This window comes from Triturus cristatus, chromosome 1_2 (genome assembly GCF_964204655.1).
Source record: "Triturus cristatus chromosome 1_2, aTriCri1.1, whole genome shotgun sequence".
Lineage (NCBI taxonomy): Eukaryota > Metazoa > Chordata > Amphibia > Caudata > Salamandridae > Triturus > Triturus cristatus.
Window position 1 is genome coordinate 736,338,843 of NC_140580.1, and position 17,451 is coordinate 736,356,293.

Consider the following 17,451-nt stretch of genomic DNA (forward strand, 5'->3'; position numbering starts at 1 on the left):
GTGTTCTGACATCTGGTATCTAAAATATATACACTTTTGTCCTTTGCTACTCTAAACTTGATTCTAAACTTTATTATCTACCTATAGAATATGGGAGGAGGAGGAGGGGTTGCTAGGACGACCAGAAATTTCGCAATCGTAATGGCTTCAATATCGACTCACCTCTCCATCCTACATCACACAATAGATGTTCACCTGTTCACAAGGCGGTTGTGGGACCTTCTGGACTGCATCGATTAGTATCAGTGTCGGAAGGGGAGATCAGCCTCAAATGTTCACTTCCAACTAATCCAATCTCCATCGGAGGAGATGGGCAATGTTGTTTTTTAAAGATTTTTAATAACTGCCTTGAAATAGACCGAACCACAGCTCGCTTACGAGTAAAATGAGCTAATAATTTCCCAATGATAAAAGATAAAGATGGCCTCCTGGCAGATCTGATTACCTCATTACCAGTGTCATCTTAAGAATTTTCAGGGGTTTCAGTAAGGCATACTTTAGGGGCCCCTGCGGGAATCGCTTAGAATTTTGTTACCCATTTACAGTAAATTTAAGCTTCATGATTGTCAAACAATATTGAACAATACATTAAAGGTTGAGATGGAGAAATAGACGTAGGTGAGACAGAGTGAAAGTTCACTGTCCCAAACCCCACTTGAAAGGTGGGAGTCCTGGGCAATTACCCACTTTATCCATGTCTTAAAAGGTCTTTGCTCATAAGGGCTCAACGTCTCTATACACATGAAGGCTGACTTTGCTATGTTTGAAGCACTAAGATTTACAAGGAAATTTAGGAGTGCTGAACTGTGCCAAATTTGGCAGGGCTGCGCTCCGACATTTCCAAAATGCAGGGATGTGCCGTATTGACAAGAATACGGTGCACACCTGTGTTTTCCCTAAAGCTGGCTCTAAAATGAATTGCCTAGCACCAACGCAGGCTCACTTGCTTCCTTGTACAAGGGTGCCTGCACTGCAAGGAATTATTGTTTATGTGTAGGGAGGGAATGGCATTTTGCTCTTTTTATATGTGCTTCAGAATGCAGCACATGTAGAACAAGAAAAAACGAGGAGAAATAAAAGTATTTCTCCTCGTTTTGCCATTCTAACACCTGCTATTGCATGCCGTTTTTGGTGCTGCCTCGGATTTACACATTCTTGTTAATCTACGGCAGCATCAAAAAGCAATGGGTGTTGCAGTGGAATGCCGACATCAACTCCCATTGCATGCCCCTTTCACGTAAAGTAATTTGTGTTAAGGGGCCGTATTTACAAGGCGGTGTTAAGCCACAAAAAGTGGCTTTATGCTGCTTTGTAAACATGGAGAAGGGCATAGCACCACCCGGACATTGCTAAAAGTGAAGTTCTGTTGGCGAAATTCCCTTGTAAATATATCCCTCAGTGTTTCTTTAAGTAATTTGAAAATGATCAAACGTTTGTGACCAGTTGAAAATTAATTTGACAAGTGAAGTCTAAACCTCCAAGACATGCTTTTGCTGAGCTAGCCTACAGGATTTTTTGCAATACATTCAAATAAGAGAAGTACTCTTACATACCGTACAGTATTTTATTGTTTCGTTTAATGAGTTCATTTTCTGTTATGTTCCATATTTTATTCTTATTTTCTGTCATAAGGTGTTGCTACTTTGAGATATGAAAATATACCATATTGATCCCTAGAACTACTCCCAAATTGTCAATTAAGACAGACGTGTATACATAGAAAATGAATATTTCTTAAACACGTTATACAACTCAAATGTTTTCATTGGTTATGCATGGAACAGAAACAATATACCGATAATAAACCTAGCAATATCGCTCCAGTGCTGCTAGAAAGATTTTCAGAGTGGGGATGCCGCCATCAGTGTTTTGTCACTGAAGTCATAGGGATTGTGAAAAAAGCAAGTTTCATGCTAAGAACAAGTGTAGCAAATGAGCCACCCCTATGGTAAGGGTGTGGTGCACTTTGAAGATTTATGTGGTAGTGTCTAATCATTTACGAACAGCACATTTTCATTCAAATGGCCACTTAATTTGCACACTTTCAATTTTACTGATAAAACTATGTAGCAAAAAAGTGATAGTGTGTTAAAAATGTGTTTTACTAATATATGTTGTTTGCACATCATCATGTGCCTTCATATGTTTTGATCATATTAAAATCTATGCTTCCATCATACTTCAGAATTTCTGTTAAGTGCTTCATTTGTGTTTTCCTAACTGCAGTCATATTTTTAATAATTTGTACAGTTCATTTACAGGTGTTTAAATGTTGGTGTGTATTAGAAAAAGAATTGCCATCCTACTGCCTTTCCTTTTACACTCCCTGTCCCCCTGCAAGACTGTCACATAGTTCACTTTACAAAATCTTCTCAGTTTGCAGTCAGAGAAAGAAAATGAAATACCAATCTTCATGTCAAAAGAAAAAGCAGCAATTTGACAGAAGACATACCCTGACATTTGACCTCCGTCTTTGAATGCACAGCAGATGGGACACAATGAAAACAAATTTTTAAAGCATCTTTATTGCTCATTCACCTTTGGAACTCCAGCATGGTTATTTTGGGGGTGCTGCAGTTCTCCTTGCACCCCTACTTCCATCGTATATGTATCGCTCATGATTCAGTGCAGCGCTCCATTATGCTAGACTCACACATACACCCTTGCACTATGGCGCAAAGGTATGTGCGTTGCGTTAGGAGGCAAAATCCAAGCCCTAATCCTGTGCTGGCACTAAGGAGAGGGGAGGAGAGTGACATATCTCTGTACATATGGCACTGTCCTGCTCTCTCCGTGTCATGCAATGCCACACAACATTTTTGGCTGCTGCACTGCATTGCGTGATAATTTTGTAAATCTGGGCCTTTGTCCATCAAGTCTTGGCCCAGTCACCCACAGTAGCATTCATCTCTCATTTGTCACTGAATGTAGACTTTTGTCTCCACTGAAGTGCCTTCACTGAACTACATTAGGGGCAACTTTACACCTATAGCTATCGCTGCTGGCTCCCTTTGGCATGCTTCACTCTAATATGATAACACTGCATCCATTAACACTGTAAACCCAGACCCATTGGTTTTTCCAATGGTTGTATAAATTCCGATGTTTTACATAAATTCATCGCTTTTAGAGTATTTTGTAACTCTACCGACTCTCTCTAGAGACCCTGGGGCATATTTAAAATAAAGTGGCAAAGCGTGTCGTCAATCCAAGAAGGCTAACGACACGCTTCGTCACTTTAGAAACGCAGGGCTGCACCATATTTACTAGAATATGGTGCAGACCTCCGTTTACCCCAGCGCTGTCGCTAACTTTATCTGCCTAGCGCCACTGCAGGCACCCTTGCACCATTGTGCACGGGTGCCTGTGTTGCGGGTAAGATTGTTTATGTGCAGGAAGGTCCCCTTTCCTGCACATAAATAATCTTTAAATGTCGTTCTGTAACTTCTATGTGTGCTGCTCAATGCAGCACACATGGAAGATGCAAAACTGCCTTTTTTGAAATGATTGCTTACGTGCAGAAAGGGGGACCTTCCTGCACATAAACAACCACAGGCAATTTGCTGTTTCTATGTGTGCTCCACAAGGCAGCACACATGGAAACAGAAAAAACTAGGAGAAATAAAGCATTTCTCCTGTTTAAGACCAGGTTTCTCATGGTCTTAATTTTGGCTGCCTTCGATTTACACTGCCCTTGTATTATTATTATTGGAGTTTTATATAGCATGAACTAGACGCGAAGGTATCAGAGCGCTTTACATGAGCACCAGTTACATTACAGACGGACACATTAATTTTAGTTAGGCACAAGGAGATTAAGTGATTTGCCAAGAATCACGCAATGTTGAGCGTCCCTCCCGAGACTCGAACCAGGTTCCCCAGCTCCGAGGTCAACCGCCCTTGCCGTTAGGCCACATTCTCTCCCCTTGTAAATAGGAGGCAGCGTCAAAATCAATGGGTGTTGCTGTGGAATGCCCACCACAACACCCATTGCCCTCCCCTTTCACGCTAAGTATAGCACTTGCTTTTAACAATCTCTGAAGAATAAAAATGTGAGTGAGCCTCGCCTTAAATAAACCTGCAACCTTCAAAACTATTTTCATCAGTTCTTAAGCCACGCCTTTAAGTGCTTATGGCGAGACGTTATTAGACCCAGCCCTGCAGAAACCCACACATCATCTGCCATGTAACAGAAGGTGTGGACTTTTTGAGTTTGGAAGTTATCACCATAGCTTTCATTCATACATGTTTGTTTATGAAACACATTATCAATAAAGTAAGTGCATTGCTACAAGTAAGTAAATGTGTCCCTGGTGACGCTTTTGATGGACACTCGGTGCCAAAATTTCATCTGGGGGACAAAAAGCGTCATTTATAATTCCAAGCATGGATCAGAGTTCTTTTGCAGGCTCGTGTAGTAATAAGTAATCAACTTGTGCACTCAGTGAACACAGGACAGTTGCATAAAAATGGCTCAGTTCGTCAGCCTGGTGACCCAGATGTTGCCCTGCGAGACCTTACCGGTTGTTTTCCTAAAATTAACATAACTAACACGTGCAAAAAGTCTTGCCTACTCTGATTAATTCCTTTGTGATATATTGCACAGTATGAATAGGTTACCTAACTAAGCCATGCGACTACTTTTGAAAGGTAGTGGTTGTGTAGATTATTTTACGCGTTTTTTTCCAAATGTTTCTTTCAGAAATGTAAAATATATTTTTATTCGCAAAATAGGCAACACTTTTCATGCTCTGTCAGAGATTCCACTGCTACAGTAGATTAATTATTACTTTCCTTGGTATTAGGGCTGAAGACTCCACAGAGAACCATAGATAACATTTTATGTGATGAGAAGATGCGGGTGGAGTGCCATTACGTGCAGGTAGGGGGCAGCACGTTAATGTGAGTATTACTTGCGCCAGCCACGTCAATGCTGGGAAATGACACAGCCGCTCACTAGGCGTCCCAAAAATGCATTTATATGGCCAATCGCTTTAATTAAGTCTCATTCTCAAAGTATCATCAGCATGCGTAGGCTTTCTGCAGCCTGCTACCTCTGTGATCCATCATGAAAGCTAACTCAGTTTTGGGGATAAAATGTGAAAAACGTCTATGCCTGATGTGCCTTCCATTCTATGTTTAGTTATTTCTTGAAACAAAAATCCTTTTTTTACAAAATAGTGTCTCTGTTAGCCAGAGGCCAGCATCCTTTTAAGAGCACTTCTCAGGAGCATGTGAAGCCTTCTCAAGTGCGGTAAGCTGATGTAGTCGTGTGAATGCCCTTTTTTCTCACAAGACAGACCTCTCACCTTGATACTCACTGATCAAGGCTACGCCACACAAATAACTAACGATCTGGTGTGCTTGACCAATCGCTAAACCAATAAAACTGAGACGATTAGCTAGATCCAGCCGACACAGCTCCTGTGAGGGGACTGGGATCACATGGCTTAAGACTGGGATCACATGGCTTAAAGTCTGATCATGAGTATCTTAGAGTGGCCTAACGCATCACTTAGTCACAGAGGTGCGATAGGAGTAACACATAAGCATCTCTAAGATGCAGTGGGCATCTCTAGGACACTTTGGAGAAGCCCTTTTTAAATAGGGTCATGGACCACAGACCATCCCCTTTTCCCATTTCTAACCTTACGGTAGCATTGAACACGTGATATGATTCTCTTTAACTTTGCTCACATTCAGTTGATGCGGCTCTCTCATACCCATGACCTTTGGCACGCACAGTAAGCCACCGTTGAGATCTATCACCTTTCCCCCTGATTGTTGAGTTACATGACATCAGTCTGGTTGCGTACTAGCATGATGTGACTGCATCCACTAAAGGTTTCCTTCCCTGAATTTCTAAGATCCCCACAGACCTACGGAAAGCACTGCAAAAGGCCATTATCCTCTATCCACCCTGATTCACCAAGTTCTCCACAGTAGAAGGCAAGCAGTTGATCGGCAAATACTGTGGGCCTTCCTTTCGCTAGTTTTCTCGCCTCCCTTTTGGTCTCAAATGCTGGTCTCTCAAAGAGCTAATGTTGAACCCAGTAATCTGACTGTAGCAGAGCCACCTCCATGCGAGTATTGCCCAGCTTGTATGGCAGTTCCATGATTAGGTCATATTGCTTCCCTGCTCCCTTGTGGACTGGCTGCCCCATGCCCAGGTGATATGTCAGCCCCATGGCCAACTGCTACAGCTATTCAATAACCAATGTAAGGGAGTGAGCCATACCCATGTGGCATGGCTGCTGCATGCCCTCATCATCTAGATCATGTAGAGCATGAGGTTTCCCCATGTCCATGATATTGCTAGCCATGTATTCATTGCCAGGCTATAAGTTCACCAAGTCCCTACTGCCTTGTTTGTTTTCACACAAGCCGAAGAGGCACACTCATTTCGTGACCACTAATAAGAGATGGCCCAGGCCCGATAAATTAGGTTTATCAGACACTCATGGGGTCTAATCGGTGTAGTGTCCTGCGAGACACGTTCTAGTGTCCCGCAGGAAGCTAGACTTCCAGCCACTCCCCCGAGGGCTGGACACACTGCACCCCACACCCATCCATCACGGGTGTCACGAGTGAGGTGGCCCCGGCTAATAAAAAGGCCCGGGCGCACGTGCTCGTGGCCAGTTGCTACTATGAAAACCCTGGTGTCGGTGTCCATTCTTATTACGATGTGGGCCTGAGGCCCGACACCACATTGGCGACGAGATGGGTAGCCAACCCCGTGTGCTTGCCGCTCAACACTCCCTCGTCCCTACCTCCTGGGGGGGGGAGAGAGGTGCCACCGCCCGCGGCTACAGGGAGGGTCAGGCTCCACTCGCGACACAGCCCTCCGCCTGTGAGAAGGTGGCGCGGAGACCGGCTGTCCCCCCCCGACCACTTCCGGTACAACGGAGCAGACAAGCACCGCCAACAACAGCAGCCGCCTGCGCAACAGTGAGTCTCCCAGCCCTGCAGAGGACATGGCTGCTGCTGTTTTCAAGCACTACCACCGCAACTAGGAGGCCCAGTGACTCCCACCACACAGCACCGGTGAGTGGCCCCATTACCCCGGAGCTAGCTAGTGCTCCGCCGGTGGCGACGCTGCAATCCGCTGTGCCCAAAAGCTAAACGGGAGGGGACCACTCCAAGCAAGTACCCGAATTCCGGGAGAGCGCCGACACCCCCGCAGTGCTTGCAATGCGCTCGCAGCCGCGCCCGAGAGCAGCTTCCTGCAACCCCAATGGACAGCGGTAAAGAAACGTTCAAGTGACCGCCCGCTCCCTCTTACCGCACAGCCGGGGCACCAGAAGACCCCTGCGTACTGTCGGCTGCTCAGCGGAAGGTGCCACAGAAGGAAGGAGCATCGATGCGGCGAAAGGCCCTGCGCTGCAAATAAAACGGAGGCCGCGATAGCGAACAGCAGGAAAAAAAAGACGGTGGACAGCACCACCTAGCGGACGCCTGGCGGCGCACACAGCAACTTTGCAGTACTCGTCCTTGTGGGAAAGAACGGGTGAAACGACGCTCCACAGCCCCAAGCGGCACAAGAATGGGACGCTGCCACCGGCGCTACGCTGGAAGCGCCCGAGACCCTGACCCTCCGTGTACTCCCCGTTGCTGCACACCGGAACGAGTGCAGCGCCCTGGGGGAGACATCTGCAGCCTCTCAGGCAGGAGAGTGAGGAGTGAGGAGAGACATTGCCCCACCGTCAGGGTACCAGTCATGGCCAAGCGGTTCAACAGGGACAGTCGGTCCAGCAACACCTGAATCATCATGTGAGACTCCGTCCATGGTCACGACGCAGCACACTAAAAAGAACTGTTAGAACCTACCGCACACTATCACCGACGTCAGTCAAGAGGAAGCCAAGGAAGCCACTAAGACATGACATTGTCAGTGAACGGACGGTATGCAGCGGGCGTCTCCAAGCCAGCGGCCGTGTCCTGGGTCCCTCAGGTTAAATTACGGGTGTCCGTCGAGAAGGTCCTGCTGGAAGCCAAGTTCACCAGTCCACGTCTGATGTCGTCCTGCCACCTGACTCGAGAAGCTGATTGACCCTGTGGTATTTAGGTAACCGTTTGTTTTCTTCCCCACAGGTTGGACTGACACTTTGTTTGTCCTTCAATAAAGTTGGGGAGGAATGTAGTGTCCTGCGAGACACGTTCTAGTGTCCCGCAGAAAGCTAGACTTCCAGCCCCTCCCCAAGGGCTGGACACACTGCACCCCACACCCATCCATCACGGGTGTCACGAGTGATGTGGCCCCGGCTAATGAAGAGGCCCGGGCGCACGTGCTCGTGCCCAGTTGCTACTATGAAAACCCTGGTGTCGGTGTCCATTCTTATTACGATGTGGGCCTGAGGCCCAACACCACAATCGGCACTTTATAAAACTCAAAATAAATAAATAATCTCCTTGACGGTGATATTCTTGACTACACGATGCATACATGCCGCTACGAAGGATGGGAGTGTTTGATAAATTAATCATGGCGTGAAGGAAATGAAAACTTTATGCTCAACTCTTTTCAAAAAGCATCCTCTCACAAAGGATTTTTTTGTTACACTGTGAAATTAATAGAACATTTTCTCTTCACGTCATATTTGACCACAGCAACAGTCTACTTCAGAAGAGAAGACTGCACCAAACCTGGTTGATAGCATTGATCCATGCCCAAGCAATCTGACTGGCCCTTGCCCAGGTCACACGGCTGCCCACTAGATTATGCCTGCACTGTAAGCATGCGCACACTATGATCAGTCAAAGCAGACTGAGTCCAGGAGATGTGAGATGCTCAGGAGGGATGTGCTATTTGCATGCTGTTGACTTTCAATTTTACGCTAATGCTCTTTTACTAGCAGAGGCAGGGATTTTCCTTTTGTTAGGAAGAATGTATGAAATATTTATTATTTGGTCTTTTTTTCGCAGTCCTGCATTAACTGGAACCGGAATATCCTTAAAAAAGAGCTGGGTCTGACTGAGCAAGACATCATCGATATCCCTGTGCTGTTCTCCTTAGAGCTTAAGAAAGCCCGGGCCTTCTTTCCAAACATGGTGAGCAGGCATCTACGGGTGCCAGAGAGAGAGTATTAAACTATGGAAATCATAGCGAGGACAAAGTATTGCTGCGTTTGTAGAGTCATCTGAGTTTACATAAAGTGATGCCCCCCTCCAAAGTAGGTCCTGGCAGAATGTGCGTTTCCACGCCTGGTCCAGCGCTGCACAGTGGGGAAGGAGAAGGGGGTCCAATAAGAGACCCAATAGTTGCCCCTGAGAACTAAAAAATATGGGACTAGTAGAAGTGTGTTTTGATCTTACTAGGTTAAACCAAAGAAAACAATCGAGGCTGGCAGAGACTGCAGGGCGGATGCCAATGTGTGGGCTTTTAAGTGTGTGGAAAATTTAAATTTTCTCTCAAAGTTTGATAAGGTTAGAAAGCTTTGCATTGTAAAAAAAAGTGAAAACGTTTCTCATCCGCAAACATTTTCAGATATGGAGAAAAATTCTCATGTAAAAAATATTTTTCGGAAAGAACGATTTGCTCATTGTTCTTTTTGTGACATAATTCCCTCTGAAAAAATTGGATTTCGCAAAGTTTGCAAAGTTACATTTTCACAATTTTTCACACTTCTAATTTGTAGGGGACATGTACCTATGCAAATGTGTTTCCACCTACCCATCGTGGAGAAACAGTGTGCTCTGTTGGCCGGACAAACTCACTTGAGAGTCATACTGCTTCCCCAACCACCTACGTACGCAATGCATCATGGTTAATGGTCGCTGGGGCCAAAACACTTTGGGGCAGATTTACAATTCCTGGCGCATCCCTGCAAATCAGCAGGGATGCGCCAGTAAACTTGCAACATGCATTACAATCCTTGCGTCACCACAGATGCGCCGTATTTACAATGTAGCTTGCCATGGCGCAAGGAAATGCAGATGCGTGTCGCATCTGCCGGCGTAAGGTTGGTGCAGTGCTGGAGTCGTGTCGCGGGCACGACGCAACTCCAGCACTGTTCCAACCCAGCCAATCTGCAACATGGTGTGTCAAGCCTTACGCCTGCATTAAGCAGGCGTAAGGTTTTGACGCAGCGGCGTCGGAAAAGTGACTGAGTGAAATCTTGTAGATTTCACTCAAGCAGTTTTCCGAGGTGTTACAGCGACAGAACGCCCACCCTGTGCCGGAAACGCCCACATGAGACCTGACGCAGGTTTCATGTGGCGCAGGGCTTTAAAACGTGATGCATCTCCCCAGATGCGTCACGTTGTAATTCCGTCGCAGCATGGCGCTAGCTTTACTCCGCCGCTGCGTCACAGAAGTGATGCAACGGCGGCGCATAAGAGGCGCAAGGGGCTTGTAAATCTGCCCCTAATTTTGTAATGAGGCCAGATGGGTAGCTCCCCTGGTAACCTGTGAGTTATCCCCTCTCTTCAACACAATTTTAGCTTTATTTATTTATTTATTTATTTATTTATTTATTTATGCATCTATTGTTAACAAGTAGGACATTTGAGAGTGCACTTCCACCGTTCGTTAGCTTAAATTGACATTTAATAGAATTACTGAAAAGTCTATATAAATGATTGGAAAAACACTCATACAAGCCTAAAGTCAAAATAGTTGTACTATAAAAAAAGTCAGAGGAACAAAATTCAGTTTTTACTATTCCTATTGTTAAGATGTCAAATGAAACAGAAGGTGCAAGTTCAATTTGAACATCTTTTCAGTAGTCGCTTGAAAATTGTTGTACCACTATTTTATTTAATAAAGGTATCCAGAAAATGCCTTCAAGGCAGCAGTAAGATTGTGAATGCAATTTTTCTTTTTTAAGAAAAATATATATATATTTTAATTAGTGTACTTGTCAACTGACAAAATAAGCATAAAGAAGCAATATCACCCTTTTCATCATAGACCACAATGGTTTCTTTCTTAAATTCAATGATTGGTCAATTTGTATGAAGTAAGTGTAAGCTGAAGCACCATAGAAAGAATGTATTTCACTATATAATTTAGTCTTCAATCTGCATTCTACCCGTAACAAATAAACCTAAAATGTTTGTTTAAGACTTTGAAAAGCTTCCATTATGCCGAGGAAATTTGCCCAGTTTTTGCATGTGGTATGTGAATCAAAATCCATTAACAAAGCCCCTGCTTTACAAATATGCCCACTTGCATGTGTTAGTTGCCCACCAGAGCATAACAAATTTCTCTTTTTTGTCTTCTGCTCAGGTGAACATGTTGGTGCTGGGAAGCCACTTGGGCATACCGAAGCCCTTTGGCCCAATCATCAACGGTAAATGCTGCCTAGAAGTGGAGGTACGGTCTCTGCTGGAACCCCTGGGACTGCACTGCTCATTTATTGATGACTACCTGTCCTATCACCAGTATGATGGAAACGTGCACTGTGGTACCAATGTGCTCCGCCGCGCCTTCTCCTTTAAGTGGTGGAACATGGACGTGCCTGCGCTCAGCAGAAGTGATATACTTTCAGCACTGTGACAGGACAGAAAAGGAACATCCAACTCATGGTTGCCCCTTAGAATGGGTCTAATTTCAAATTCACATTTGTACTTGGCGGTCGCGTAAAAATGGTCACTTAGGGGCATCTTTATCATTATATCACGCAGCGTAGCAATTGACCTTTCCACACTGTGTGATAGGGAAAGGGCCAGGAAAGGACCATACTTCACATTATACAGCACATTCCTGCCTTTTCCCAGCACTGGCGCACAATGTGCTGCCTAGCACCAACGCAGGCATTCTTGCACCATAGTGCAAGGGTGCCTGCATTGTTAGCAGGATTGGGCACCTTCCTGCACAAAAACAATACCCTGAGGCATTTTCCTCATTCTATGTGTGCTGGACACACGTAGAATAAGGAAAAAAAAGGCGAAATAAACATATTTCTCCTTGTTACCCTTCACCTGGGGACGCATAGCAATTTTGATGGATTTTCAGGTCTACCACTTATTGTAAATCTGGGAATACATCAAAACCCTTGGGGTTTGCATGGTAACACACACACCACCCGTGGAACTCCTCCCTGGGGCAGAGTAACCCAATGCAGCAAATTGCATCACGTTGTGTTAATCTGGATTTATCAAGCCAATCAGGGCCATGTAAGAGGGCCTTGCATGGCTTGAAAAACTGCATCTTGTGGGATGCGTCGCTTTTGCAAACCGTTGCGTGGTGTAAAAGCAGCACAACCCTTTGATAAATATGTCTCTGAGGGCTCATTCTGAGCTGAGCCCAAATTGTACCCCCATTTTGATTCTTCTCTGAACACCAGATTTTATCTGATGGCAATAACGACTGCAAAAACCAGTGGGGGCTAGTGAACTTTGAAAGGGTCTGGTATGTCAGATGTGCTCAACAAACAAGCAAGACAAATGGAAATGGTTTTTATTGATAATGCCCTTCACAATTTCATTAGTGATGCAGCGTATTGTGCAGTAAAACCTCTGTAGATACTTCGCTGCCACATTTCTAAATATTTACTTAATTGTTTAGGAAAACTAAAATCAATGGAGTTTAGTTTTTTTTAATCAATGAATGTCTATTTTTTCACTGATTAATGTAACTATACTAACACATACGATTAATTAATCAATGAATGTCATTGTGTTTTTAGTGAAATAAACCAATGTATTACTTTGCATTTCATTAGGAAAGAAGCATTAGTAGTTTTTGCAATCACAGCCTGAAGCGTTACTCTTTTTGGCAAAGAGTCCATTTAATGATCTCTCCTGTTCTCATATTAGCGATCGAAGGGACAAAGCTTTGAGGTGGTGTATTATCTCTGTTGCATGGACGTGTAATACAGTAATGTATATAATAGAGAAGTGAAACTTCTGTAGCTCACCAAAGTACCTAGTGTGCCATCTTCACCAGGTACTGTTTAACTCAAAATCTGGAACCGCTTTTCACCTCAATTTCCCAGTACCAATACTTTTATCAAACAACTGGTTGTTAGCCAGCTAGACTAATGCAAATCTGTACTCTTGATATCTCCTGCTTTCCTCAGTGTCACCTTAAGGATGTATCTTAAGTATATTTTGGGGCCTCCTGTTTCGAATAACATTGCATTTCATTACCAACTTACTGCAATTTAGAGGCTGCATGATAGCATATGGTACTGAATTATACATTAGGCTGTCAGCAAAATAGAGAGAGATGAGCTAGAGAGAAAAATCACTTTCACGTGGAGCCTCTTTAAAAGGTGGGGTTCAGGGAAATAGCTCACTTTGCCAATGCCTTAAAATGTCTCTGTCGTTCCTCCTTCTCATTCTTTAAGATAATCCTAGACTTTTCCACTCTGGTAGCCATACATATTTTAACCTTTTTGGATCCACTATCAGATATTTATATGGACAAAAAACAGGCTGGCTTACAGAGCACTACAGGTCTCTTTAGATGTTTCTCATATGTTTCCTACACATCTTATATTTAAATATGTCTGTGGTTTTATTGCTGCTTACCTTTGTGTATGTGTGGGGCGGGGTGTATGTCCCCATCTATACCTCAAAATGGTCCCGCTACTTCAATCCCAATGACCCCTAAGTTCCAGTGTCAATTTGCAAATCAGAGTATTTTCCCTCCTGTTGCCCTTCAATGTACCCTCTTCTCTGTAAGATAAAACGCTCCCCTTCCGAGTTCCTACCAAATGGCCTTTAAAAACTACCCACAACTAACTAAAAAATACCAGATGCCACTTCTACTCACTTCAGACAACACTTTCCATCCTGTGGAAGCCATTTGATATTTTACATATGTAACAAGTACTGTTGGACAGTTGGTAGTTCTCATTTGCCAAGGAAGGTTTCTTGGATCAACGAATGGTTGGAAGAAGACCTGCTAGATAAACTTTCAGAATGCAAGAGGGAACATCTAGCCCAGGAAATCACACAGTGTGGCATTATGCAGGCAGTTAGTTCAAGTAAGAGAGGGAAAACAGCAGGTCCAGACGGTCTCCCTACTGAATTTTATTTAATTCTCCAAGGCTCAATTATGCCTCTCAGAGTTTGAGGAAATTCTGAAGAACGGGCCCCACTGTCACACTCATAGGGGGACCTTAATTCTGAAACCTGATAAAGACCTTTCCCCATGTGAGTCTTACAGACCAATAAATCTTCTAAATAGCGATTATATAACCTTCAATAGTATCCTAACAAAAAGTCTGAGTTTGGTGGTGGAAGATATAACACACAATGATCAGAAGGGCTTCATGAGGGGAAGACACTTGCATGAGTTGAACCATTAGATAGTAAGCTAAATAGACCTAGCCATAAATTTTAAAACCCCTGTGGGCGTTATGACATTGGATGCTACTAAAGCCTTTGACAGGGTCCATAGGATCTACTTGAATACAGTTCTAAAACATTGTAATTTAGGGGATAAGTTTCGCAGGGCAATACAGCTGATCTAGAAGAGCCCCACAGCTAGACTCTCCATAAACGGTAGGCTGACCTTAGAGTTTAAAATCATGAGGGGCACGAGGCAGGGATGACCATTATCCCCAATGTTATTAAATTGGTTTATAGAACTCTTGGCATGAAAGAGCAGTAAGGAAAGTGCAATAAGCCCCTTTAGATATGATGTCTGGGAAAAAAGTCTTTCTATATGCTGACGATTTAATTATCTACACTATACAAACTACATACGGACCTCCCGATGATTGAGCAGCTGGCAGCAGACTGGACAGATAAGAAGTGTCAGGTTTCATTGCAAACCCTGTAAAGACAGATATATTGGCTTGGAATGTAGAGAGGGGGAATCGACTAATAAAAAAGGAGATGAAATATCTTGGAATCAATATTACTCAAGATCTAGACAAAATTGCTGAATCAAACTTCATTAGGGTATTGACGGAAATGACTAAACTGTTGATGAGCTAATTGTACCTGCTGCTAACAATATTTGGGAGAACCAATTTGATAAAAATTACAATTCTACCAAAATGCCCCTTTCTTTCTAATGTAATCCCCCTATATTTTAAGAAAGAGTGGCTGAAGAAGTTGCAAGGGAAAGTCAATTATTTCATCTGGGCATCAAAGGTAGCAAGGATGTCCTGGAAAAAGCACCATAGGAAATATGATATGGGTGAGCTTTCACTGCCGGAGTTTCAGCTTTCTGCATGAGCATTCCAGCTAAAAAACAGTAGGTGCCTGCTAAAGAAGATAGAAGACCCAGAAATTAGTACCCTGTTTAAGGCAATGCTGAAGGATGCAAGAGGGGGTGAATCCAATTTTTTTAACAAATTCGGAGAAGTGAAATTTTGCAAAAAGGTGAGTTTAGAAGTTCTGCTGGCAAAAGCCCTCCTGTGGTCACAGATCAGGCAGGTTACAAAGCACACATACTACAGTAGATTTACTCTTGTTGGGACTCGCTGATTACATAAGAATGCATAGAGGGTAAATTTACATCTTCGATTAGGGAGGCGGTGTACACAGCTGGGGCCAGCTAATACAGGATGGGAAGCTTTGCTCTTAGGAGGATTTGCAGAGTGTAGCCTGGGTAAATAACTCCTATTTTAAGTTTCTCTAACTAAAACGTTGGTCAAGGGCATTGAGGGTGAAGGACGGGAAGACTAATGAATTGGAAGAACTGTTGTGGAAAGAGCACCCGAGGAAGAATGAGGTTGTCTCTTAGTATTGGCTGATCTTTGAAACTGTGGTTGGAGAATTTGATCTTCCTGAAGAGCTATGGGGCATATACGTGCTGAAGCCACAGATATAAGAGTTTTAGGGGCATATCATCAAGGCCAGGCGATAATTATCGCTCAGCACTCTTAGCGCGAGGACAATTATCGCCGGTCAACGCTGAATTTTATCGCAAAGATAGCATGCTATCAGCAACGCTTACCTCCAAAGCGATAAAATTCAACGCGCAAGCTGCCAACTGTGCGATTATTGCTGGAAATCCAGCGATAATCGCACAACGTTTGGCGAAAGCTTGCTGATAGGGTAAGGCAGACTTAGCCATGATATCCACCTTATCATGGCTAAGTCAGTTGAAAAGCAGGCGTAAGGGAAGTAACGATAACCGAGGTTATCACCACTTTTCTTGTCGCTCTGCAGGTTAACGTGTGGCTAGATAATAGGAGAAATGTCGCTTAGCAACATTTCTCCCGTTATCTTGGGGTGGAGCGCCCACTTTGCATCTCATTAGAGATGCGAAGATGGGCGTTGGGGGAAAGGGCGATAAGGCAAGGATTCACGCGATAGCGTGCCCTTGCTGATAAGGCGATGAAATTATCTCCGCTTTCCGTCCAAAAACGGACGCTAAAGCGGCGATAATTTTATCGCCTGGCCTTGATGATATGCCCCAAGGCAAGTATCAATGTGCACACTTTACAGCAAGATAAAACCTGCCACTTTAAGAACAAATCATTTCTTTTCCATTCATAGAGCATTTTGGACACCAAAAGAAATCTCGAAATTTGGAAAAATAGTCTGAGAAATTAAGGTAAGCCTTCAGGAGTACAGCTAAGTCTGGAAAGATGAGTAAGGACAAAAGTAAGCTCCTATTCTATCTGGTAGACTTTAAGGAAGTGGATATCTAAGGCACCCCCCAACAAATGTGAATGGCTTGAGTCTGTAATGTACATTTTAAAAGTATATGAATACTACTTGCTCAAGAAGATCTAGGATCTGGTCACTGGTGGTAATGTGGAAGGGGTGGACATCAGGGGGGAGTGAATGAAGAGAAAGGTGGCTGAGGGAAAGAGTGAAAAGCTGCTATTGATGTCCCATTATCGCACCTGACTCTGATATTGGTAACCCTGCATAGTGTGGAGAAGATAGGAAAGAGTCGCGAAAATCTTCCTACGCTAGACAAACTCATAATTACCTAAGTGAGATAAAAGAGCGAATAAATGGGATCTGAGATTGTTAGCTGGTGGTGAAAGAGGTGAATGAAGACAAAAAAAGGGAGGTTGTCTTGAGTTTGCTTGTGTCAGTTAGAATTCCATTGGTCATTTAGGGTTTGGCAGAATGGGAGCCCCATGTATCCTTTGTCAGTGAAGTCTCAGCTGGCTCCACATCTGGAAAACCTTGAACTAGTCACCCGTCTGCCACAGGGTCACCCTGTCAAGGTGGTGAATGTCACACCCTATTTAGGGCTTGTCTTCAGTCGCTGAGTTTTTCTGTTTTTCTGTCTGAGACTGCTATGAGAGGCATGGCAGTAAAATGAAACAACCACTGGCAAAGCCAATAGGTCTGGCCTTTCTAGAGCAACTGCTGAGCTTTTGGCTTTGAAAATGTAAAGTTTTGTTAAACAAACTAAAAGAAAACATTTCAAATACTGGAGGAAATGCAAGTACTTATCTTATGGTATCTCAAAACTGTACATTGAATTTAATGTTTGCAATCATTATAAATGGCATGATTTATTTTTTAAATCAATTTCACTCAGGATATGGAACATAATTTAAAAGGAATAAGGGAGGGTCAGGA

The 17,451-nt window shown here is 43.8% G+C and overlaps 1 protein-coding gene across 1 annotated transcript in view; it reads left to right on the forward strand.

The window, feature by feature from the left end:
* Nucleotides 1-12,669, forward strand: part of LOC146867922 (protein-arginine deiminase type-1-like) — a 468,509-nt gene extending 455,840 nt beyond the window's left edge. Inside the window, exons 14-16 of the mRNA XM_085608649.1 lie at nucleotides 4,806-4,882; nucleotides 8,923-9,048; nucleotides 11,228-12,669. Of these exons, the coding sequence (XP_085464775.1) occupies nucleotides 4,806-4,882; nucleotides 8,923-9,048; nucleotides 11,228-11,497 (473 nt within the window). The 3' untranslated portion in view covers nucleotides 11,498-12,669. The remainder of the gene's footprint in view (nucleotides 1-4,805; nucleotides 4,883-8,922; nucleotides 9,049-11,227) is intronic.
* Nucleotides 12,670-17,451: the final 4,782 nt, after the last annotated feature.